Source organism: Syngnathus leptorhynchus, chromosome 1 (assembly GCF_054491065.1).
Source record: "Syngnathus leptorhynchus isolate UIUO chromosome 1, UIUO_Slep, whole genome shotgun sequence".
NCBI lineage: Eukaryota > Metazoa > Chordata > Actinopteri > Syngnathiformes > Syngnathidae > Syngnathus > Syngnathus leptorhynchus.
The window spans coordinates 25,990,071-26,013,072 of record NC_141195.1 but is presented as its reverse complement, the minus strand read 5'-3'; the positions used below and the strand labels follow the sequence as shown (position 1 = coordinate 26,013,072).

The 23,002-nt window shown below is 53.7% G+C and overlaps 3 protein-coding genes across 9 annotated transcripts; 2 read left to right on the top strand and 1 right to left on the bottom strand.

Moving 5' to 3' along the window:
* Positions 1–92: 92 nt before the first annotated feature.
* pym1 (PYM homolog 1, exon junction complex associated factor) lies at positions 93–4,528 on the top strand. 2 transcript variants are annotated; one of them, XM_085916970.1, is made up of 3 exons: positions 93–473; positions 1,168–1,261; positions 1,332–4,528. In XM_085916970.1, exons 1-3 carry the CDS (start codon positions 443–445, stop codon positions 1,798–1,800), a joined length of 594 nt encoding a protein of 197 aa, XP_085773096.1. In that variant the 5' UTR covers positions 93–442; the 3' UTR covers positions 1,801–4,528. The 2 variants fall into 2 exon arrangements, with proteins under 2 accessions (XP_085773096.1, XP_085773182.1); XM_085917056.1 differs by lacking the exon at positions 93–473 and adding an exon at positions 487–965.
* A 157-nt stretch (positions 4,529–4,685) lies between these two features.
* spats2 (spermatogenesis associated serine rich 2) lies at positions 4,686–11,758 on the top strand. 4 transcript variants are annotated; one of them, XM_085916766.1, is made up of 13 exons: positions 4,686–4,795; positions 6,605–6,819; positions 6,963–7,042; positions 7,119–7,227; positions 7,462–7,511; positions 7,621–7,822; positions 8,303–8,413; positions 8,464–8,614; positions 8,864–8,922; positions 9,270–9,379; positions 9,476–9,578; positions 9,789–9,901; positions 10,138–11,758. In XM_085916766.1, the coding sequence occupies exons 2-13, from the start codon at positions 6,798–6,800 to the stop codon at positions 10,507–10,509; spliced, it is 1,482 nt and encodes a 493-aa protein (XP_085772892.1). In that variant the 5' UTR covers positions 4,686–4,795; positions 6,605–6,797; the 3' UTR covers positions 10,510–11,758. The 4 variants fall into 4 exon arrangements, with proteins under 4 accessions (XP_085772892.1, XP_085772811.1, XP_085772726.1 ...); XM_085916685.1 differs by lacking the exon at positions 4,686–4,795 and adding an exon at positions 5,225–5,459; XM_085916600.1 differs by lacking the exon at positions 4,686–4,795 and adding an exon at positions 5,225–5,516.
* A 1,250-nt stretch (positions 11,759–13,008) lies between these two features.
* pan2 (poly(A) specific ribonuclease subunit PAN2) lies at positions 13,009–22,875 on the bottom strand. Of its 3 annotated transcripts, none has more exons than XM_085916312.1 (26): positions 22,727–22,875; positions 21,786–22,091; positions 21,548–21,717; positions 21,354–21,474; positions 21,185–21,262; positions 20,843–21,113; positions 20,355–20,700; positions 19,500–19,596; positions 19,309–19,428; positions 19,112–19,231; positions 18,835–18,963; positions 18,135–18,364; positions 17,578–17,726; positions 17,118–17,224; positions 16,941–17,039; positions 16,356–16,444; positions 16,144–16,285; positions 15,908–16,057; positions 15,748–15,807; positions 15,570–15,660; positions 15,303–15,460; positions 15,088–15,231; positions 14,774–14,953; positions 14,616–14,709; positions 13,854–14,075; positions 13,009–13,034 (listed from the first exon to the last, which is right to left on the bottom strand). In XM_085916312.1, exons 2-26 carry the CDS (start codon positions 22,068–22,070, stop codon positions 13,024–13,026), a joined length of 3,663 nt encoding a protein of 1,220 aa, XP_085772438.1. In that variant the 5' UTR covers positions 22,071–22,091; positions 22,727–22,875; the 3' UTR covers positions 13,009–13,023. The 3 variants fall into 3 exon arrangements, with proteins under 3 accessions (XP_085772438.1, XP_085772255.1, XP_085772345.1); XM_085916129.1 differs by lacking the exon at positions 13,009–13,034 and adding an exon at positions 13,109–13,750; XM_085916219.1 differs by lacking the exons at positions 13,009–13,034; positions 22,727–22,875 and adding exons at positions 13,109–13,750; positions 22,304–22,699.
* Between the last annotated feature and the right edge of the window lie 127 nt (positions 22,876–23,002).

The following is a 23,002-nucleotide window of genomic DNA, read 5'->3' as shown; positions in this document are numbered from 1 at the left end:
CGTCAATGGTACCCAAGAAGGCTTCCGATAGGTTTGAATGTCGGTTGTCTCGAGCAATTTTCAACTCTTTGAGTACATGCTCCGTTGTGGTTATGTGCTCGCCACCTCTGTCTCAAGATGGCCGCCCCTTGGGTGTAAAGAAGAAGAAGAAGAAGTGGAAGAAGAAGAAGCGGAAGAAGAAGAAGAAGAATTATTAAAAGAAAAAAAGAGAATCAGAGAAGCTTTAGGAGAACGTGACCGAGGACTTGTCACGAACAAACCCAAAAGAAGCGGAAGCGACCCGTGCTAGCGTAGCTTACAATGTCACGAGAGAGCAAGTCGATGGCAACGTGATGCCTTTTTGACCACGCTAACGCTTCTGTAGTGTGTGCGTGCTTGTTTCGCGCCGAGAAGCGCGGACCTCTCGGGAGCTTTGAACGGTGCAAAGGAGGGGAACTTCAAAATGGCCACCCCCTATGTTACTGATGAATCCGGTAAGCCCGCCGCCGCCGCGTGTGGCACATCATAGTATCCAAACCTAATGAGCGAATACTACGCGGCTGCTGTTGGGATCTGTTTTCTGTCTCGTCTCATTTGCACCCGCCGAGTGTTTGGCTACTCTTAAAGCTAACCTGCTTTGTTTTTTGTGCAAATTATGCCGATGTTGCTCGGGGGCTAGCTTACAGTTAGCACGATGCGCGTCCCCTCGTGTGAGAAGAGCGACAGGCAGCGACTTGCTTAAAGATGAACCTTCCTTTGGATTACGTGCGTGCGGTCAGCAACCCTGATGTTGCCAGTAATGGAGTTTTGAACGGCTTGTAAATGCCATCCAAGTAAACGCCAATCGGGCTAAGAGCGCGGACGCCGATAGAACGAAGGGACTAACAATAGGCAGTTGGCGGCTGAACCCACAGCAGCCATTTTACGTTGCCACCGTCACTGACGACCGCCGATCATGTTTAGGATGAAGCCTGCTCTGCGCGTATGTACGTATACTTTCCTTTAAGACATATTTGGCGAGTTGCCTTTATTGTATTTTTTCTTTCAATTCCATCCATGTTTCGTGTCCAGCCATTTTTGACACCGGGCAGTATTTGCTTGGCGGGCCGTGATTTGGGGACCCCTGCCTTAGAGACTCGTCTGTGTCTTTGAAGGTTGCCTTCAGCGCTGTTACTGTTTGTTGGGCAGGTAAATACATTGCCGCCACACAGCGACCGGACGGCACGTGGAGGAAACCACGGCGAGTGAAGGAGGGCTACGTTCCCCAAGAAGAAGTCCCGGTGTAAGTTGATTTCTTCCCGACCGTGTAACGTGTTTGTTGGAAATGTTTGCATTCCTCTTTTGTCCTTCAGATATGAAAACAAATATGTGAAGTTCTTCAAAAGCAAACCGGGTCTTCCGCCAGGCCTGAGCGCCTGTGACGCCGAGCCCTCAAAGCAGCAGCGGCATCACAAGATCCCGGGTTGCGCGGACGGCGATGCCGTCGCAGCTCTCTCGAAGTCGGCCAAACGCAACCTGAAACGGAAAGAAAAGCGTAAACAGCAGCAACAGCACGAACCGGAGGAGAGCGCGGCACACGTGGCGTCTCTCTCCGACGCAGTTGAGAACGTGAGCATCTCAGCGGGTGGCGAGGCAGCAGATGTGACGGCAGAAAAGGCAAAGAAAATTAAGAATATGCGAAAGAAGCTGCGTCAGGCGGAGGAGCTCCAGCAAAAGGTGGACTCGGGAGAAATCAAGCAGCCGACGCAGGACCAGTTGGAAAAGTTGGCCCGGGCCAAGACTCTGCGAGACCACTTGGAGCAGCTGGAGAGCCACTCGTGAGTTTCCGTTTCACCTGACAATTAGCCGCCTCTACGTGGTGCCGTGTATCCCGTAATAGGAGGAGGCACACAATGAAAAGGCTCCACATAAACATGTCGGCCAGAAATAAAAAGCCCAAATCCCAATGGGATTTCATTGGGATCCAATCCCAATGGACGTCATGTCAAGCCCTCCACTGGAATAACCTGGACAAAAAAGCAGACTAGCCCGAAGACCCAGACGCAGCGGCGCTGTACTGGCCGCTGAAGAGTTGCATCAAGAGTTGCATCAAGGCAGGGCAAACCCGTGAAAACAGCCAGCGAAATGAACTGATCGGACAAGAGCCGATGTGACGTCTGGAGCTTGGACCCGCTTTTGAAACAAATGCTTCCAGTGCCACTGTAAGCTGCTGGGGGGGGGGGGGCTTCAATGACTTTTTGTCTTTCTGACTTTATTGCCGAATGAAACAAACGATGGTCTCTCCCGAGCCCCATTTTGAATGCCGTTAGGATGGACTTTGGCGCGGAGCGGAACGGTGCCTACCTACCGCGCAAGACGTCACAGCACCATGTTCACTGGATTGTTCCTTTTGAAACTCGTGCCCTCCCTCCGCACCTAGTGACGACGCTGTCTGAGCCCAGTTCGGCTGCGGCGGAACAACTTGTTTATCGTGTTAAGAAAAGTCAAGAGAGAAACGCAACAAAAGTATGATTTGAACTGTATGAGCAAACAAAAGCTCATTTGACCGATGGTTTGCCCAAACAATATACTAGTTCCATTTTAAAAGGAGTACAAGAGGCCAGACGCTTTTCCAGTCCCATCCCTTCATACTAACTCAAAAAAGAAAACGTCAATCATTCTACAAAGGAGGTGAAAAGAAAAAGAGAGAAGAAAGATGTAAGAACATTTAGTATATAATAAATCAATGAATACCTTCAAATAGAAATTCATTGTCGCCCATAGTTTTTTTTTTTCTAAAGGGAAGTCGACCCCCGACAATACGTCGGATGTCCGAACACGACACCCTGATTAATGTAGCGCTTGTGCAATATCACTCAAGCGGCAACGTTCGCTAGTTTTCAGAAGACGACGAGCCGGGATTGGTCGGGACCTGTGATGTTATTTACAATCGACAGCAAGTGCCAAAATGGCCGCCCCCGGAGCTGGATTAAAAATGGCACCGCACCATTTTGCCCGTTTGCTTCAAATTCCACAAACAAACATTGTTTTGACCTGGGCGGTATTCCAGAAAGCAGGTTCAACATACTCGTCGTATCCGGCTCCAGAAAAGCTGATCTGAGTTAGTTCAATCGACTCGGGTGTATGTCAACCTCGAGTTATGCGCGTGCGCAACCACTAGAAAAAGCCATCATCAACGGAGCCCCGATACCACAAAGGTATTTTTCGCCGCAAATCTAATACGGCGGCTGCAGCTAGAGAGAGAGAGAGAGAGAGAAAGACGTCATGGGAGGAAATCGCTGCCCGATGTGCAACATTGAATGTACAGTTTCATTGACGTAACACCTAACCATAAGAGCAGAGTGTAGCCTACAGTATAGGAATTGCAGTCGCAACGAAATCTGACGGGAGAAAAAAACAAACAAACTTGGAAGCAGCTCAAAATGAAACATATAAACATGAGTCAAAAAGGTAAGGCGTGTTCAGCTAGGTTGTGATTGCACCTCTCTGATTTTAATTGAATGATTTCAAATGGACTAGTAAACAAAGTCAATATACATTTAAACTGAAATATTAGTTGAAATAATTGAAAGCCCAAACAAAATGTTTTCCAACGTCCTCTCAATTAATTCTACACGTTGTGGATTAACCTTGACACAAACGCATTTATGTTTTCTCAGGTTGAAAGGCTCTACCTGCCAGCGAGCAGGTTATGTTCACAGAGTAAGTTAGCGCAGTAACTGAGCCAGAGTTTAAGTTACCTACCTCTCTTTTAGAGTTTCCCTCATTTCAGGGTTGCTTTCTGGAATACCCTGCCCTCTGCACAGAAAACATCACAAAGCATTAAGTCTTCTTGAGTGTAACATGACATCGTGTACATCATCGTACTACGCTTACACCGTTACTTAAAATGCAGATGAGTTTGCCATTTCTTTGAAAGTACTTGGAACTTGTTGCCAATGACAAAAAAAGTCAACCCGGTAGCGAGTGAGCAGCCAGCCACTCTCATCAAATCTGCCCTGTTAATTCTGTTACACACACACACACAAAGCAACTCGTGTTCTGTCTTTTCCATTTTGTACCTTTAAAAAAAAAAAAAAAATCCAAGTAATTTGTTGGTGAGGATGTGTGTGCTTTTCAAATGATTACATCCAAGGCATCACCTTCAATTAAAACTACATGATACAACAAATTGATCTCATTCTGCTTTTGGTGTGGTTGTGAGGAGCAGATAGAATTGCGCTTTCGCCGATGATTCTGGACGTGTGTGTGTGTGTGTGTGTGTGTGTGTTTTAGATTAGATAGAGAGACAGATAGATATTCTATGTGCACCTCCCATGACGCTAGAGAGATATTCTATGCGCGCCTCCCATGACGCCTGAAATGCGCACTTAAACATTACTTTTAGCAAAAACGGTGTCAGGTTTTCAGTAACTGACGATGTAAGATGGCTGCCCTCTGCTTTCAGCCGCTGAATGCCACCAATTGTGTGTGAGGCCAGGAAATAGATGCTCAAAACGAAAGGTGAGGTCCCACACAAACCGGGAGAGAGAGAGAGAGAGAGAAAAATGTAAACGCCTTTCCATAATGTCCACAATCAATCAAAAACGTCTTAAGAAATCCTTTTGCAAACAAAATTAGTATATGCATGGTTTTCACCTCACTATTAGGCTAATATTTGACTGGTAAAGTCCGCAAGCTAGCAGCAACACTGGGCGTTGCACGGTGACGTCAATTGGGAAACAGTGCCTGTTGGCTTTGTTAGAAAGGAAGCGCCTTTCTGTCTGCTTAACCGGATCACGTCGTCCAACTAAAGTGACGGAAAGGTGGCGTAAAGGTGAGAAAATGGCGAATTCCGAAGAGGCCGCTGGTGTTCAAATAGTGCAGTTAGCTCATGATCGGGAAGTGCAAGTTGGCAAAAATGAGCGCAGTCGCCCGACCAGGGAAGTGACGACATCAATGTAGGGTTGCCATGTGTAAAGCAAAAGACAGCTCTCACGTCGTGGAACAGCAATCATACATTCGAAAAACAACAATACCCGATGAGTAACTACTGCGATTATGTGACCAGTCATCTTTCCTCGAACTCCAGAACCGGACGGTCGAAGACATTTTGTATTCAAGTGCAATTTCTATCATTACGTAGAGTGACATTTTCCTGTGCTTTCAATGGACATCGTCAGTCTGTGATAAAAGATGTCTCAAAAATAATAAGCTCGCCTTCTTTCCTTATGTCAGAACAAAGGCCACTTGCGTTATTTCAGTTTATAACAAAAAAGACAAACGAAAGTAAATGTAAGCAAGCAAGAAAGAGGAAACGGTCTTTGACAACCTCCTTTCCTGGACGCCTTTGAATGGCAATGCTACTAAAGGCGTGCTCGTGTGATTCCAACCTGGCAACCCGCTTGCGAACCCTGGAGCAACAGAACAGAGCGAAGCAAAGCAAAGCAGAGCAGAGCAGACGGTGCAGCCAGCCTCTTGTCTCGTCGCCGAGCTCGCAAGTCAGTGGAATCTGCGCGCACCCATACCCGAATTATTCCCTCCTTTTGCATCACCAAGTACGTGACTGTTATCTGCTCACGAGCGTTGCACGTGTGCGCCTCATCAGTTAAAAATTGGTCTCTTTCTAAGCGAGCTGCTTCAACCTGCGTGTGGTGAAAGGAAAGGGAAGATCCCCCTCACCCCCACCCCAATAACTGCAAGCTACCTTCAAGCTGTATAGCTTCAAGCTATCATCGCGGCATTCCGATGTTCGTGTTTAATGAGGGGACGAAAAATGAGCTGTTAATTCGATACCTTGTTTGCCTGTTTGTTCCTGGAAATGTTACGCCAGGCGGTCGGTCAGAGACTTTACTTATTGCGGCCGTTAACGCGTCAACGAGTAGTCTTGCAAAGCTAACGCGGTGGGTGGACAAGGCTAGTGAGCTATGCTTAGCTCCGGTACGCTCCGCTCCGCTCCACAAAGCTCGTGGTGCCGCCTGCATTGGACAAGCAACCTTGTGGCTGGCTAGCTGGCTGGCTGGCTGGCTGCTCCAACCTGTCTTGTCTCGCAAGACATGGAATTTGCAGCCTTCAACGCGCCCAATTTCGTTCAAGTGGAGGAGGCAACATTTTTCGTTCGCAAATGTGGAGGTGATTCTATTTTGCCGTCGACGGTTCAGGCCAGTCTCCAGACGTACGTGCGTCGCTCGCAGCTCCAAATGACATCCATCCATCCATCCATCCATCCATCCATCCATCCCCGAGTTAATGTTGAAAGTGGGTCCAAAGCAACCGAGCTGGACTCGACCGTGAGCTGCTTTCATTGCAAAACAGGTCACGAGGTCAGGACAATCTGAAAATGCGCCTTTTCGGATGCCAACTCGTTGCCATGAATCATTTATGTGCCCTGTCTCTTGACATTTTGGACAAAATGATGGTGCGTGCAGAAAACAATGCGCACGGGTTCCGTCCAGTTGCTTCTTGCAATAATCCTGGTGCCATCCAAAACGGCCGGCGGCACCGACTCTGCGTTTGCATCTTCCTCAAGTTTGCCAGTTCGTCAGTGGCCATTTACAAGCTCGTCAGTCGATCGGGTCCCCATTACTATGGGGCCAGAACGGTGGCAGTCATATTATGTTTTTGATGAGCGGCTTCTCCCTCGCAGGAAGCGTCTTCGCTTGAGCCGTGGGTCGGGCGGCTCGGTGCCAAGCTCCTTCTCGCAATCCCCCGGATAGCCAGACGCTGAGCTCCTTCCTCCGTCACAGGAGAGAAGCGGGTGAAGCTCTCCGGCCCAGCCCGCGCTCCTTGCCTCGGAAGTCATCGTCTTGAGCAAGTTGACGACTCTTGCGGCTGACGACATGGCGAAGAAGAACCAAAAAGGTGAGCGCACGCGCATGTGGTGCCCGTTTGCCTTCACCTCTTTTCCCAAGCCTATCCGCTGAACTTCCCCACTCGGTCCTACCGTCTCCATTTGTGCTGTGAAGCCCACCTTTGTCCCCACCCACCCCCCTGGCTCATTTCAGACACTTTGGGAGTGGTGTTTGACACGCGCTCCAAGATGGTCATGTCGCAGGGAGGGCCGCCGGTGAGGATGAAGGAAAAGGTAAGACGCGAGCCCCACCGAGGAATTTGCCGCCATCCGCGTCACTCGTCCGCCACGGCTTTTCTTTGCGTTACAGATCGGCGCCGTCAGGGCGGTCGTCCCCAACAAAAGCAACAATGAGATTGTTTTGGTGTTGCAGCATTTTGAGAACTGTGTCGACAAGGCCGTCCAAGCCTTCCTTGAAGGTACGAGGGCGGCGCCCGTTGTTGAACTTCCCCGAGAAACGCGGCCTCAACAAATGCCTTCCGGGCTGCGAGCTTTAGCGGGGCGAGCCAAAGTATGCACGCACGCCTGCTCGACTCGGAGCACGACAAACTCCTCCTCCTTTGACCCGGCACGCTCGTGTGTAAAGATTGCCTAGAAGGCACCGAGTGGCATTCAAGTATTTTGCTCATTGTTTCCATCACACCTCTGTGTAGGGAGCGCAGCAGAGATTCTGAAGGAGTGGAGCGTGTCCGGCAAAAAGAAGGTAGGCCGGGCCGGGCCGGGCCAGGCCAGGCCAGACTGCTCTCGTTCATTAGGACCAAAGGGAAATGTCACCAGAGCAGCGTCCCTGACATCGATCTTTAAATCTGCAGCCCAACAAGAAAAAGAAGCCCAAGGCCCATCTGGAGGCGGCAGCGGAACCGGGCCCGTCCGAAGAGGGCAAGGGCAAGAGCAATGGCTTCCACCCCAATGGATCGCTGGCGGAGTCGCTCGACTCCCTGAGCGAACGCTTAGACTCGGCTTCGCCAGACGCGTCGGAGCCGGACTCTGAGCCCAGCCCGTCGGAACTCGCCGGTAAGAAGTGAAAGCGAGAGGCCCGGTGCGCTCGTTGGGCCTCTCCATTGGCGGTGGTGTTGTCCAGTAGAACCGGGGTCGCGGGCAGTAAGGCGAGGGATTCCCCTGAAACCGGTCGCCAGCCAATGGCAGGGCACTCCAAAGGTTCCTTCCGTGTTCTTTCTTTTGCCCTTAAACAAACGTGTGCTTCCAATCAACCCTGGCGCAGACAGCAGCCTCTACTTGGCAGAGGTTTGGCTAAGCGTGCCCGAGCTAGGCACCCATTGGCTGGTGAGAGGAGCACCTTCAACCCTGGCGCGGGCAGCAGCCCCCACTTGGCAGAGGTTTGAGTAAGCGTGCCCGAGCTAGGCACCCATTGGCTGGAGAGAGAGAGAGAGAGAGACAGAGGGGATCTTTGGCTTGAGCCCGAGCAATTGTGGACGCAGCGTGGCGGCTCGGCACTGGAATGTAACGTGCGGCCCTCCCCCCCCCCTGGTGCAGGAGCAGCGAGTCCGCCCTCTGGGCCCGGAAGCGGCGAAGCGCAAGGTCGGCAGCGCCGCGATCTCCCGGCGCTCCCCGATGAACAAAGTGTGTCTGCGGGCAAAACGATTGGTAAGCTCTGACTGTCCACCGCTTGTGAGGTCGATTTGAAAGCCGCACAGTGTGCCTGCCCTCAGCTCGCAACGTGGAGCGCTCGGCCAAGGACTTGCAACGGTGCGCCGCGTCGCTGACTCGCTACAGTGTGTTGCTGAAGGAGGAGATGGAGTGGTCCCTCAAGAGGATCAAGCAGACTTTTGCTGAGCTCCAGAGCACGTGCGTACATGTCTGCCTGGCTTGAGCCCAAAGCTCAGCCTCGTTGTCTTATGGGCTGAAGCCATTGCTGGTGCTTTGGGGGAGGGGCTTATTGGGTGGGTGCGTGGCACTCGCTGGTCCCATCCGCAGCACCACAAGTCTGTCGATCTCTTCCCGCGTCAGCAGACTGTCCCGCGTCACCTTCTCGCAATTCTTGTGTGTTTTGAGACAATTCCGCCCGCTTATCCATCCTCGCGCGGTCTTTTGCAGCCTAATGGCGCGAGAAGTGACCCTGCTGGCTGAAATGGACCGAGTGAAAGCAGAGGCCAGTAAGTAGCCGTCCGTCGCCCACCCATCCATCCATCCAACCCCAGTGTTAGGCCAAGGGTTTTGGAAAAGCGCCAAATCCCAATCTCGCACAAATGTAGGCTGCCCAATGATTCTAATGGCCATGCGGCGCTTTCTGTTTCCAGTCAAATGTGATCAGCGCTGTTCCTATGACTGGGCACGTCCCGTTTCGTCTCGTGCCAGCCCGTCCCTCACACGAGTGGTAGAGGGAGGGCGGCGAGATAAAAAGCTTTTCATTTGCTTGACGCGGCCAAATGTGAATGCTTGCTGAGTGCCGAGGTTAGCTCAGGTGCAGACCCCAAAACACACACGCTGTTTGGCGTTTCAGTGGGGATTTTGAGCGGCCGGCAGAAGAGAGCCCAAGAGCTTCGCAGGCTGACGGAAAGCTCGGCGGCCATGTCGGAAGAGCAACTGACCAAACTGCGGGCCGACATCAAGGTGAGCCTTCGGCCTGCGTGCCTGCCCGCCGACGCCTCTTTGGTTTGGCCCGGCGCGCTCACCGCCTGCCTGCCTGTCCCCCTCTCTCCTTTGCAGCACTTCGTGAGCGAGCGCAAATACGACGAGGACCTGGGCAAAGCCCTCAGCTTCACGTTCCATCTGGACCCGCTGAAGGCCAGCATCATGCAATTTGGATCTGGTAAATAACAGCTCAAGTTACATTTGGACCTTTTCCTGTTCCCTAATGCCGGGCGAAAGCGAGCCAGCGCGCCACCTACTGGACATGGGCTGCGCTCAAATGGCAAAGGCGCATGCATCTCTCGCACATCGCAGACAATCAAGTCGAGCGCCGCAGGCATGGTCACGCTGGAAGCCAAGGCCTTTGTCAACCTCCCTCTTCTTCTGCCAGTTTACCACCCTCAGACAGCCTACTCGGACGGATCCCGGTGCAGCGCGGCGGCCGGGGCGAGCGTCGCCGAAACCCCTCCCCCCGACCAGCTCCGACCTCTGCCGGCCAAGCAGGTGAGTGATGGCGAGCACCAGCTGTCTTCTGGAAAGTCTTATTAGCGCTTCACCTTCTTTTCAAATGGCTTTAAAAGTCGCCACTCTCGTGCTTGCAATGAGCTACGTTGGTTCTCTTTGCTCCGCAAATGTCTTGAGCTGTTTCCCTTGCGATCGCGGTTGTTGCGCAACGCACAGTGTCTGAAATGTGCTTTAGGCGTAAAATTGCTCCGCCTAACTTGTGAGCTGCTCGTCAGATCTTCCAAGGCACCCGGCGCACGTACCAGGGACAAGGCTATCAGTCCGGCGGCTCCAACCACGATCGAAACCCCCGGCCGCGGCGACCGTGGCCCCCCGGACAGCTCCCGAGGCCTGCACGGGGCTCCAACCACGATCGAAACCACGGCCGCGGCGACCGAGGCCCCCCGGACGGCGACCGAGGCCCCCCGGACTGCTCCCGAGGCCCCCCGGACTGCTCCCGAGGCCCCCCGGACTGCTCCCGAGGCCCCCCGGACTGTTCCCGAGGCCTGCCTGCTGCGGCCACCTCGTCCAGTGTGTTGGCGGACAAGCGGAAGGTGGATTCCCACAATGGTCTCCCTCAAAAGCCTGCGCGCATGGCCCGTCCTTGACATCGGAACGGGCACCCCCACCGCCATCCCCAGAAGAAGTCAACATCGGCACATCCTTGGATCGAAGCGCTCGCGTGGCTCGTGGTTCCAGTCGGCGACCTGCGTGAGGCTTCTTTCCGCCGCCCGTCCACCTGCCGGCACTGCGACGGTGCCCCTTCTACGTCTGCCCTCCTCCTGACCTTTATCTCGGCCCCTTTCATTTCATGACACAATCTCAGCACAAGGATGTATGCTGAAACAGTTGAGCGTCACTGAGACAAAGCTGTGCTTTGCTGCCATCTTGTGGCCTAAATCTTTTGTGCTGTGGGTGTTAATTACTCACGTCTTTTTGCTATTATGTCAGATGTTGGGGTGGAAGCTTTGATACTTTAGCGACAGATTGGTCATTTTCAGACCAACAAATTGAAATGGACTGCAAAGCCACAAAGGGAGGAGACATTGTGGACGAGGCTATATATAACCTGACTTATTCGAAGGTTGATGTAGAAATTTGAAAAAGTTCAGCGCATGTCCTCATGCTGCTTTTCTTTTGTTTTTTGGCATAACAACGTCCAACTTGCATCCCTGCACGTTTTGCTGTTGCCTTTGTCCGACACACCTTTTTTCCCCATTTCCCTTTGTAGAAACGTTGAAGTTCAGGGAAATAATTTTCAGATAAATGTTAGAATACTATATGCCTGCCTATTATACATTTTATATATATATATATATATATATATATATATATATATATATACACACACACACACACACACACACACACACACAAAAATCAACTCGTTTTCGTACTGCACGAGTAAAGCTTCCTGCCATGTGTCGACAGCAAAACGTGAAGGAAAACAAGTGAAATCCCACTTTGTGGAAGCTTCAGCATGGCATCCTGAAACTAAAGGTGCGGGCAGCTAGAGGCAACGTCGTCGCTCCGTCACGCCTCAGCGGCCTGGGTACATGATCGCCAGTCTGAGTCCATCACTTTGGACCATGACGGACGGTGGCCCCTTCTCCTGCCGAATGACGGAGCCAGCCGCCGAATTTTGTAAATTCAGTCTCCTACCTGTGTATGCATTTTGTATGTTGGGGCATCGTGGACGTCTCGTCACTGAGACAACCAGAAACTCAAGTGCCTTTTCTTCTGGTCTCCCACTGATGGGTCCTACGTACACCCAAAGCCACCACAAATGAACGGACCAAAGATGACGCCCTCCATTGTCACATTTCATTTATTACCAATAAACCCTTTGCAATACAATATGGACTGATTGGCTTTGAACGAATACATGTCGCAGGTTCCTCCTCTCAACACATGATTCCAATATTCTATCTGCTGCTTACCGCCACCTACAGTAAGAAAATAGTCCGTCCAATCGTCCATCCAGCCATCATCGGCACCGGCTGTTACCCTCACGACGAGCGAGGGTTTCGGGCTTGCTGGAGCCTAACCCAAGATGTCTTCCAAGCCGTCTTTTTCATACTCAAAGCGCTCCCAGTGCATGCATTCGTCATTCACTCTGGACTGGTGGTGGGTGGTCAAAGACATCACAAAGCTATAGCCGCGCCGGCCGCCGAGCAGGCTGACAGACGGGCGAGATCTAAAAACAAAATTGACTCAGTGTCCCCATGACTGAGGGAACAAAGTCATTTTAGACAGTGTGGCAGAAGGAAGAAAGGTCTTTGTTCCAAGACAGACCTGACCGCCAACCAGGAAGACGAGACCCAAGTTGTCGTGTCAAAAGACCTCCCCGACACCCCGACTGCAGGCTTGCTGGCTGAGAGGCCTGCTCCCGAGCTCCGCCACAACAAGTTTGTTATCCGTTCCCGCATTAGACATGAAGTTAACGGGACAGTATATTGATGGATGGACCAACCAACGCCTAACCTACTAAGCTTCACAGCGTGGTCGTTTTGCTTGTGGCCTGCTCCACACCGCGAGGCAATGATAGCAAATGAGTCGCTCTCTGCGTCGCCCCGACGTTTCCCCTGGGCTGTTACAATTTGCCAGGCTTCAGCGCATTCTTGGAGTGATGTTCATTTTGGGCCCAATTTGATGCAGCCTCCAAACATTTTCCCTGCCGGACGTCCTCAAGCAGAGTCAAACGCATTGCTGTCGTAGAGTGGAGCAATGTGGGTGGGTGGGTGGGTGTCGCCAAAGTCAGCAAAGTGAAAAAGATGAGTCAATCACAATACTTCAGTGCGACCAAACAATCTGAAAACATCTACATCATCAATCTTTAGTCAGACTTTAGTCACATATGTAACTATTGGAGGATCCACACATTTCCAAGAGCACAAAACCTTGTATTTGAGTGCATTATTTCTTTACTTCTATGATTTCCACTGATGAGCTGTTATGTTAAACAATAAAAAGATATATATATTTTTTTAAAACAGTCAATGCCTGTCATCAAAGAAACCAAGCCCCGTTTCAAGGCCGCTTGCTTGCGTTCGGCGTGAATTTGAACACCGCGTGCCGCCGTGTCGCGCCGGAAGTGACGCCACGCAGCCTGTCTGTCTTATCTATGTTTTTCCTACAAAAAAAAAGATTTTGTATGAAGTTTGAAAAAACTGGGACACAGCGACGGACCGCAGGGCGAATATACTCGGACAGGGCAATACACAGCCATCAGTCGTGTACCGTCACAACTGGCGTGATTAAAAATGATCCATTAAAATTCTCTCAAATATAAGACATTTGTATCATCAAATTATTTTTATTCCTGTAATAATACAAAGTAAAAAATATATAATCAGGCAAGGATTTGCAGATACATCACTATTAATTGGGGAAAAGTTAAAGTAGGAAGGAATTCTTTTGGTTTTGCATGCCCATTTATCAAGTGACAATCTCAAAATTTGCAGGACATTTTCTGGCCCCCTTCTTGACAGCACCCACATTTGTGGCCATGCCGTTGTTCAGGCATTATCTCTGTGTGCGCGCGTACGCCGTAGAATTTGGACTAAGCTTTAGTGTTTCGAGCGGAGATGTTCCCAAGCGTTTTTGCTGCTCCGTTTCTTTATTGATATGCCCCGACAACTTTTCCGAGCAAAGCAAACAAACATGACGGGGGGGGCTTTGTAAAAACAACAGGAAGTTGACTTCCTGTTGCGAAACGCTGACGATGTCACGATGCAGATCTGCAAACGACGACGGCGGCGGCGGCTGGGGGAAGATAAGAAAGAGTGACGACGGTGGCGGCGTTGTTGAGTCACAGGCCTGCCGCCGGAGGAGGAAACGGCGCCGCCCCTGCCGGAGGGAAGAAGAAGAAGAGTGGCGCAAGTCCCTCGGCGGACCTCCCGCCCCCGCCGGCACTATCCGCACACTCGCTTGCTTCCACATCATTTCTTACGTTTCGGACTAGCTCCGCCGCCGCCGCCGCCGCCGCCATCTCCCACGTCCCCATCCGGGACTTTCCAGTCCATCTGGCGGCCTTTTTCGTAGAGTCCCTTCAGCACCTTCCTGACTTGGTCGGGGCCGCCGGCACGACTCACTTCTAAGTACTTCCTGTAGAGTTGCAGGGCCGTGCGGGCGTCCTCGATGCTGTCGTGGGTTTCCCCTTGGATGCTCAGGTCTGATAACGGGACAAAAGCACATTTTGCACAAATGGGCCTTTTTCCCCCCTTTTTCTTGCACCGAAGCCAAAGCGTTTCCATAGAATGCAACCGGCCCACGTGAGTGAGGAAATGGAGCTGTCGGGTAGGAGGGAAAGGCGCCTGGAATTGGGTAGTTCCACACAAAGGAAGAAAGCAAGAGCCTCATTTGACTGCCATTGGCAAACACCAGAGCCCAATAACGACAGACTTGCGTCTTGAGCACTCGGTCGTTCGGTCGGTCAACATCTCTGCGAGGAGCGTCGTCGTAGTATATCGTGTAGTAGCACGGCGTGACTATGCGTGACATCCTCCAGTCTGCCCTCATCGGCCCTCCGTCATTTACCAACGCATTTAGGGCGGACGGCCTGACCGAGGATCCGCTTCTGACACGCCTTGGTGGCCTATCCTAATTAGTGCGTGGGATTCAGTGGCAAAGCCAAGGAAATGCAAGAAAGGAAGGCGGTCCCACGGAAAGAAAGCCCCTTGGGTTGGTGTTATTTGTTGACCGACTGACTTACCGAGAAAGTACCAGGCGAGAAAGCGCAGCGATATCATCCTCTTGCGAGGCAAATGGAAGAGGTAGACGGTGTCGATGACTTGGTCTTTCAGCACCTGCAAAGAAGCCATCGGCCCTCGTCGACTCCGATCGCGGCCAGAGGAGCGAGCCGGAGCTTACCGATAAATTGATCACTCGGAAGTCCTTCTGGAGCCCGTGGCCGACGAAGCGGACCCCCGTGTCGATGAGGAAGCGCAGCTTGAGGTAGGTGGACTTGAGAGTGGTCAAATGCTTGGAGGAGATCTTGGCATCCAGGTCGCCCGGTTTGATGCCCGAGTACTGAGTCAAGTAGTCCACCACCTGCGCCACAACACAATCCAGTATATCTGGCCCCTTTTTGCCCAGACTGCTATCTAGGCGCACAACCAAAGCCAGCGGATGCGTGCGACGACAACCGAGCGGGTAAGCTGTGGGAAAAGCGGCAGCTCGCTCACCTGCTCCTGCGTGGAGATGTAGTCATCGATGAAGGGCACGCCCTCGTTGGGCCCCTGGCCCCGCACGCACGTGATCCTGGCCACCGACATCTGACTGGGCTTGATGGTGGACTTGGTGCCGTCGCTGCGCAGCTCGGCCTCTTCCTGCGTGCGCACGTCACCGCGTCTCGCGCTGGCTGGGCTTTGTGGCAGTTCGGGAGGCCAAAGCCGCTCACCTGGTTGAGCGTCACAAACTCTGCGTCCAGCCCCACCAGGTCGCCCGCCTGCGGCATCTCGCTGACCATCAGCGGAATGAAGGTGGCGTGAGTCTTCCTCTGCTTGCGAGCCAGCGAGGCCTCCGTCAGCAGGACGCTGGCGTCGATGGGCTTTTGAACTGAGGGCGCAAAGCAGTGCGGGCGGGCAAAGCGCCGTCGTCAAGCCTTCGCCGACCGACCGCCGAGCCTTCGCCGGCCGCCGAGCCTTGCGCACAAAGCCAAACTCACTGCGGAGATCGTATTTGGCGTGGTAGTTCCTCTTGGCGTAATAGAGGACGGCGGGCACTTTCCAGCTCACGTCGAACTGGGCGGCTTCACTCTGCCACCGACAGACACGAGTGGCTCGACTGGTTCTTTACCGGTCGGTCAACAACCCGGACCGTTTGTTCACAGGCGACGTATTCACCTTGTCGATGGGCTCGATGAGGAAATCGTTGAAAAGGTACCACTGCTGGTGCGTGACTCCCTGAAAGAAAAGACGGCCCTAAGTGGGAGCAAAAAGCGCCCATGCACACGCGCCGTCCCGGCTCGGCTCGGCTCGGCTCGGCTCGACTCGGTCCACCGACCTCTTTTCTCTGGTGGTAGGTTTCTCCCACTTTGATGTGCGCCACCAAGTTGCCGCCCGTGCGAGCGTCCAGGACATGAGGCACGGTCACCACCAGGTCGTAGAGGGACGTGCCGTCCGCCTCCTCACCGGCCTCCTCGCCCGTGCTCAGCTAGTTGCCGTGACAATGCCGCCGTGAGCGAAAGGAGCCCAAAGGGCCGGGCCGGGCCGGGCCAGGCTAAGTTGTTTGCGGCTCACCTCGTCTCCTCCTGGCCAGTTGCTGACCTGCAGCCCTTGGCTTTTGCTGATGGACATCTTCAACGTGAGCGGGATCCACGTGTGTCTCAGGTCCTCCGGGCGGGCAAAGCCCCCCACGCAGCTGGCGACGTCCTCCTCGCCGCTGAATAAAAAAGCCGTCGGTCAGATCTGAGGTTCCGCGCGCACAGACGGACGACAGGTGTGGCTCTTACTCCAGGCACCACTCGCTGGGCACGGGCAGGGCTTCTGCAGGCACGGCGGGCCCCGACTCCGCTTTTGGCCGCGCTTTCAGGAAGGCGTACTGCGCAGAGAAGCGCAAGCAAAGCGTCCGAGCTATTCTCAAGCTCCCGTGACGAGATTTTCCCAAATCAAAGGCTAGTCCCACATTGGCCTGTCCTAGCAACTCTGGACATGACGTTTTGGGGGGAGCGGCCCTGTTTTTTTCCTCCAGCGCACGAGCACATAATAATGGCGACATTTTGTAATGGTTCGAAGATTAAGGCGAGGGTTGGGCAACAGGCGCGTGTGCTTTAGTTCCAATACAATGTGAGCCTACGTGGGTGACATTGTGAACACGTTTCTTAAGCAGCAAAGCTGGCAGTTGCACGCGGGCCGCCGTCGCCACACTCTGGACGTTGAACGAGCGCTTTGCCCATGGCTGGGCCCATGGCTGGGCCCATGGCTGGGCCCATGGCTGGGCCCATGGCTGGCCCCATGGCTGGGCCCATGGCTGGGCCCATGGCTGGGCCCATGGCTGGACTTGGGCCAGACAATTCTGGCTCCAAAGATGAAATTACCTCTGCCTGGACCTTCCAGAATTCCGCCTCTTTAGCACTGTTTACTTCACAGTTTATCACCAAAACATCGGGTAGACATCGAATGTTGCGTGTCTGGACCTGCGCACACGCATGCAAGTCAGTCAGTGCGAGACGAGCTCACCATCAGTGCGGCGCCCTACCTCCCTAGCGACTCACCGTGGGCTGATACTTGTCACAGTTTTCACACCACGCCTGCGTGCTCTGCTCCAGACAGATGCTCTTCTTCAGGATCTCGGCAAAGTCGTACTCCTTTACGGTTTTCTCTGGTGAGCGAAATGAGCCAACAATTTGTCTTGTTCAAACAAAAAGAAGCAAACCGTACGTAATGACTTTGGACGTTGGCTAGCATAAAGCTAAGCCAGGTGGCAAAACTAGCACGGGTGCGGCGGGAACCCCGAAACCATTGCGTCGAGAGCAATGTTTACTGGCGGCGGCACATCAGGGGGAGCGGCACGGTGCCCGAGTCCCGACACTCGTATCTGTTGCCGCCGTGCTCTTCTACGTTCCAAAAGGGTAGGTAGGTAGGTAGGTAACGTAGCCACGCTCAAAGTGTGCCCAGTGCCCGAATTTGCTTTCATTTACAAAGGTGCCCGCCGGCGGTGGCGGCGGTGCTCACCTTGAGGGTTGTGCTCGGGGTAGCGCATGGTGAAGAGCAAGGTGAGGGAGGAGCGTACGGTCTCTTTGCCACAGCGACACAGACTGCTGTTCTCCACCTCGCAGCCAAACAGCTTGCCGACGGCCGACTCGGCAGATGAGCCCGGGCAGCTGCAAAGACAACATCGCGTCGGCCCGGGATGCCATTGACCCGGCCGACTTTTTACCGCGGACACACGGGACGGGACTGGAATAGAGGTGTCAAAAATGAAATTTGCCGATTATTACGAGTAGCGGTTGCCCTTTGAGGCCATGGATTTAAGGGCTGTAGAAAGCATTTCCAATCAACCTTTCTCATTCATCGTGGCTGAGCTAACGAAGGAAGGCGCTGAATGGGCACGACTGCAAATAAAGAACAGAGCCAAACGCGCAGGAGTGGAGAACTAGCAGCATTTCACATTGCTGCTGCTGCTGCTGTCGCTGAGAGTTTGGAGAAGATGCCGGTCCCTTTCCGTGCCAAAGAAAGAACTGGACTTGTGGAAAGGACCTCTTGATCAGAAGAAATTTTGGGCCTCTGACCTGCTGCTACCGCCCCCGCCGCCGCCGCCGCCGCCACCGGCTCCCCTGTACGCCTGCGGCCCCTCCTGCTCTTGAGTCTCCTGGTGCAGTTGCGTGAGAATGAAGCGGTTCCAGCTCTGGATCAGACGTCCAAGTCTGGCCTTGCCCGTTTGCTCGTCAGAGTCTGCCAGGATCAGGCCCAGTGCGGACGCTTCTGGGATGGTGCGGAATGCCCGCAGGAAATTGCTTGCCTTGAGGAGAGGAGAAGAGAGGAGACAGCGGTTGCCAGCGGTTGCTAGCGGTTGCCAACCAGAACAATTTTGGCTCGACTTTCCCCGTAACTCGTAGATTCGAGCACTATATAACACAGCCTTACGCCATTTTGAAACGTGTCGGCCGGTAAGATTGATGGCAATCCGGGACGGCCTCCCGCACATTTGGAAAAACAAAAGCCACGAGCGATCAATTGTGGAATACCAGAACAAGTTGAGCTTTTTGCCCTCAGGCTGGGGCGGCGTGTTTTGCCAGCCTCGCCGCGGCTTCAGCCCGCTGCGTGCCGATCGAGGTTCCCGTCACCGTTTGCCTCGGGGAATACGCCGCGCGTCATCGTCTTTGTTCGACGACACAGCGGTCGGTCATCTCGGAGCCCGTTTTGGGTCGGGAGCCGACCCCAACTCGAACCCTCGGCGGCGCGAGGAACAGCGGCGGCGACTCGACTGACCTGACAGGGATCTCCTCGCGACAAGTCCAACATGTGGAAGAGGAAGCCGAGCTCGCAGGCCAAACAAAACTCCTTCTGACACAAATGATTCTGCACCAGACAACGAATAGGCTCCAGGAAATACAAAACCTGCAGTGGGTGAGACAAACAATCAAAGGGTGATACTTTCAAAAGGAAACAAGGCCGAGCCACCTCTCACTCACTCCCTCACTCCCTCCCTCCCTCACTAACTCACACTCCCTCTCACTCCCTCTCACTCACTCACTCTCACACTCACCTGGATCATACAGTTGCAGTAGGCGTTGGGGATGTGAGGCTCCAGGCCGGCAAACAGGGTTTTGTTGTAATGCTTGAAGTCAAAGTCCTCCAGTCCCAGCTTGGAGTATTTGATGGTCACCTAGCCGGGCACGACAACGCGTGAACCTCCGAGCCATGCCTTGAGGGAAATAGGGAAGGAAAGAGGACCGTTCCCACCTTTCGATATTTTTTGGGCACCATGTAGAGATGCGGCTCTTGGTCACGTCCGATGGGCGACTCCGGGACCTGGCTGTAACTGTCGTAATCCTGCTCGGTGTCTTTCATTTTGTAAGGAACCTGAAGAAGGGAAAGAGCAAAGGGTGAGCGCCCCACGCAAAACAAAACATAAAACACAGCCGTCAACATGCCTGGTTCCGGGGACGAGCGCGAGGGTTGGCCGCGTAGCCGATGAATCCCACCGTCTTCATGGTGCGCAGAATTTCCGGGTCCACGGGAGGCGCTCGTCTACAAGAGGGAGCGAGCGCGCGCGCACGCGAGAGAGAGAGATATCTTTACGAATATCTTTAGGCTGCCGTCGCTAATTTGACACGACGACAGCAGACAACATTGGCGACGGAATCAAATCCGAAAGACAAGCTCGGATGTGCGGTCCCTTTTTGGCGCAATGGACTGACATACTGTATTCTTTCCCCGGGTTGCACGACAGGCAGGCCTTCTGTCATTGTGCTTTTTTTGTGGGCGTATTTGATGCTAAAGCGGCACACACACTTCCCTAAAAAGGAAGGAGAAGCAAAGAAACAAAACAAAAAAAATAACACCGGTTGCCACCACGAGACGGACGCTGTTCGGATTGCAAAGCGGGAAATGCCACGAGCATGCTCGGAGTAATATTGGGTTGTAGTTGAGCGCAGAGCCCCGACTCAAGACAGTTTGGATCGGAAGAAAGCCGCGAGCTGACCGAGCGAGCCGTGGCGTTGGTGCATAGCCACGTGCTGGCAAATGGAATCCCCTCGCCAAGCGTCACAGCAATCCATTGAAACAAAAGGGACTTACTCAAATGGGGCCAAGCTCCTTTGAGCCACTCGCCATCTGCCCAAATTTGCCAACGCTGACTTTGCGGCCGCAATTGCAAAACTCTGTTGGGCTAGTAGTCCTCTTTCTAATACGGGAGGGAAGAGAAGGCGGGCGGCGACCGGCGGCGACCGGCGGCGACGGGCGGGCGGGTGGCCGGGCGGCGCTCAGCATTCAAACGCTTACGCTACCTGGGTCTGGGCGCGGCCAGCGCGGCGGGCCAGTCCGACAACAGCGGCTCGGTCCCGGTGAGCGTCATGGGGATGAGGGAAAGGGGCAGCAGGTCGTGGTTCCACTCCAGCTGAGGCAGCGTGTCCACCGGGCAGGGCAGAGCAAAGTCCGTCTCCCGGGAGTAGTCGTTGAAGGACACGTCGGGAGCGTCCGACCACAGGTGCACGCATCCTCCCGAGTCCCCAAAGGCTAACGCTCGCTTGCCGGACGACACGTCAAAACTCATCAGCAGCTGGCCCACCGTGTTGACGTGGAAGATGTCCGCCACGTTGGCCAGCCCGGTGGGCTCGCAGAATTGGCACTGACCTGCGAGGGAAGAAGAGTCAGTCATCGTGCCGCTGCCGCACGTGTACGCTAACATCTCAACCGTGAGCTGCTGCTGCTGCGCGTGTGCGCTAACATCTCAACCATGTGCTGCTGCCGCACGCTAAAGCGGGAGCCTACCTACCTGTCTGCGAGATGATGGCCAAGCGGGACGTGTACGTCGGGATGAAGCGCAGGAAGAGCGGGTCCACGTGCACTTGAAGCGGCGTGACGGCTCGCATCATGCGCAGGTCGTACACCATGAGGAAGCGGTCGCAAGCCAGCCCGCTCAGTCCGCGGCTGGAGAAGCCGCAGGCGGCCAACAGGTTGCCGTGCACGTCAAAGTCCGACAGGCTGCCCGAGAAGGCGTCAAAACGGTGCTCCGTCTTGAACGTGCGCGGGTCCCGGAGCGTCACCTGGGTCCAAGCGAGGCGCCGCGTGAGCGTACGGGCCAGACCTCCCATCCCGCTGGATCCTCCTTCCTTACCTTGCCCGAGGTGTGGCCGCAGAAGAAGAAGCGACTGCTTTGGCGCACGATTGCCACTCCGGGGACCTCCACGGTGAACTTTTTGCGCACATCGACCGTACCGTCAGCTCGGGCCGGTCGCGCCGCGCCGCGCCACGCCGCGCCACGCCGCGCCGACGGGAACTCTCACCTTTTGCGTTTCCTGAACCGTATTCAAGTCCAGCTCAGCCACGTAGTTTTGCAGGCCTCCCATCAGCAAAGTACTGTTGTCGGTCATCAGGAGGCTATGCATATCGGCGCCTTCCTCCATCCTAGAATGACACTCGCGTCATCGAGAGAAGAATGACCACCCCGAGTCTGTCGTCAAATTTCAACTCTCCGTACGGATAATCAAACATGACGAGGCCGCCGCGAGTGTAGCACTTGAGGTTACACTTTGAGAGGAACAGCACGCCCGTTTCCAGACTCTGGATGTGCCGAACGTCATCGGTGGCGTGAACTTGAAAAGAAGAATAGCGGTCCATCGTAGAGCCAAAGAATGACGTGGCGTGACCCTGGAAGCCGAGAGGAAAAGACATGAGATGTGGAGTCAAAGAAATGAAGGAGGAGGATCCCCGCTCACTCTGTGGTTTCCCATCCACAGCATTTCTTCCTGCGCGTCAAAATGCGTGGCTGTCACGGGGACGCCGACTTCGGAGACGACGCTGTGCAGCTCCGAAAACATGCCCTCCGTCACGTGCACGGCTTCGGGGACTGTCACGGTCAGACCGTCCGCGTCCATCTCCACACCCTGCAGGAGGTTGGGGTTGATGTGGGCATCAAGGGAGGGCTCCAGCACCGCATCCAGTGTCCCGTGAAGGCGTGGAGAGTAGTCCCGCATCCCGGTGTCCAGAGCCTCATAGTTCATGCTGGCATCGACTAGATCAACCTGCGATGAAAACCTGTTTGTTCTAAAATAATAATAATAAAAATAATACATTGCGTGTGTGTGTGTGTGTGTGTGTGTGTGTGTGTGTGTGTGTGTGTGTGTGTGTGTGTGTGTGTGCGTGCGTGCGTGCGTGCGTGCGTGCGTGCGTGCGTGCGTGCGTGCGTGCGTGCGTGCGTGCGTGCGTGCCTTGCTGGCAGACGCATGGCGCTTACCGTTGGCCGATTTGACAGAGAGAACCTCTCTCTGCCGTGTAGCGGCTAATAGTTAGCTAGCTAACAAGATAGAGCTTCATCAAGACTTGCAAATGCCGACAATTTCCGAGCCAATCACTATTTCCTAAGTAAGAAACAACTGACACCGTTCCGGTGCACAACAGTAACGGCTGCAACTCATGTCCGGAGAACGTAGGAGCAACAGCTTTTTACTCAGGTTAGCTTGTGGCTAACAACAAACAGCGAACGTGCCCAACGCAGCAGCCAGTTAGCTCAGTTGAAAAGAAAAAAAAAACACAAGGCATCTTTATTACTATAGCGCTTTTACTACGGCTCTCGACGTAACAGCGCGCTTTACAAAAACACAAAATAACAATATTAACTACTAATAGTGTCTATGGAACCAGAAGTCTTCGTGCCGACCTGAATTTGGAGTTGGATTTGCAGCCCACATGTCCAGCTGAAGTCACAACAAAGGGAAACCCAACAGCACGCGCAAGGAAGGACCCGATACGGAACCGGAGCAGTGGTGATGCGTTCAAAAGCTCATCCGGAGCGCTGTTCCGAACGGCAGTGGCTTCGGGCGGCGATGCGTTCAAGAGCACTATCCAGAGCTCTGTTCCAAAGAGCACCAACTCCTATCTAAAAGAACTTTGTTTCGCACATTTTCGAAACAAATATGACACGTTGCCGCGACCT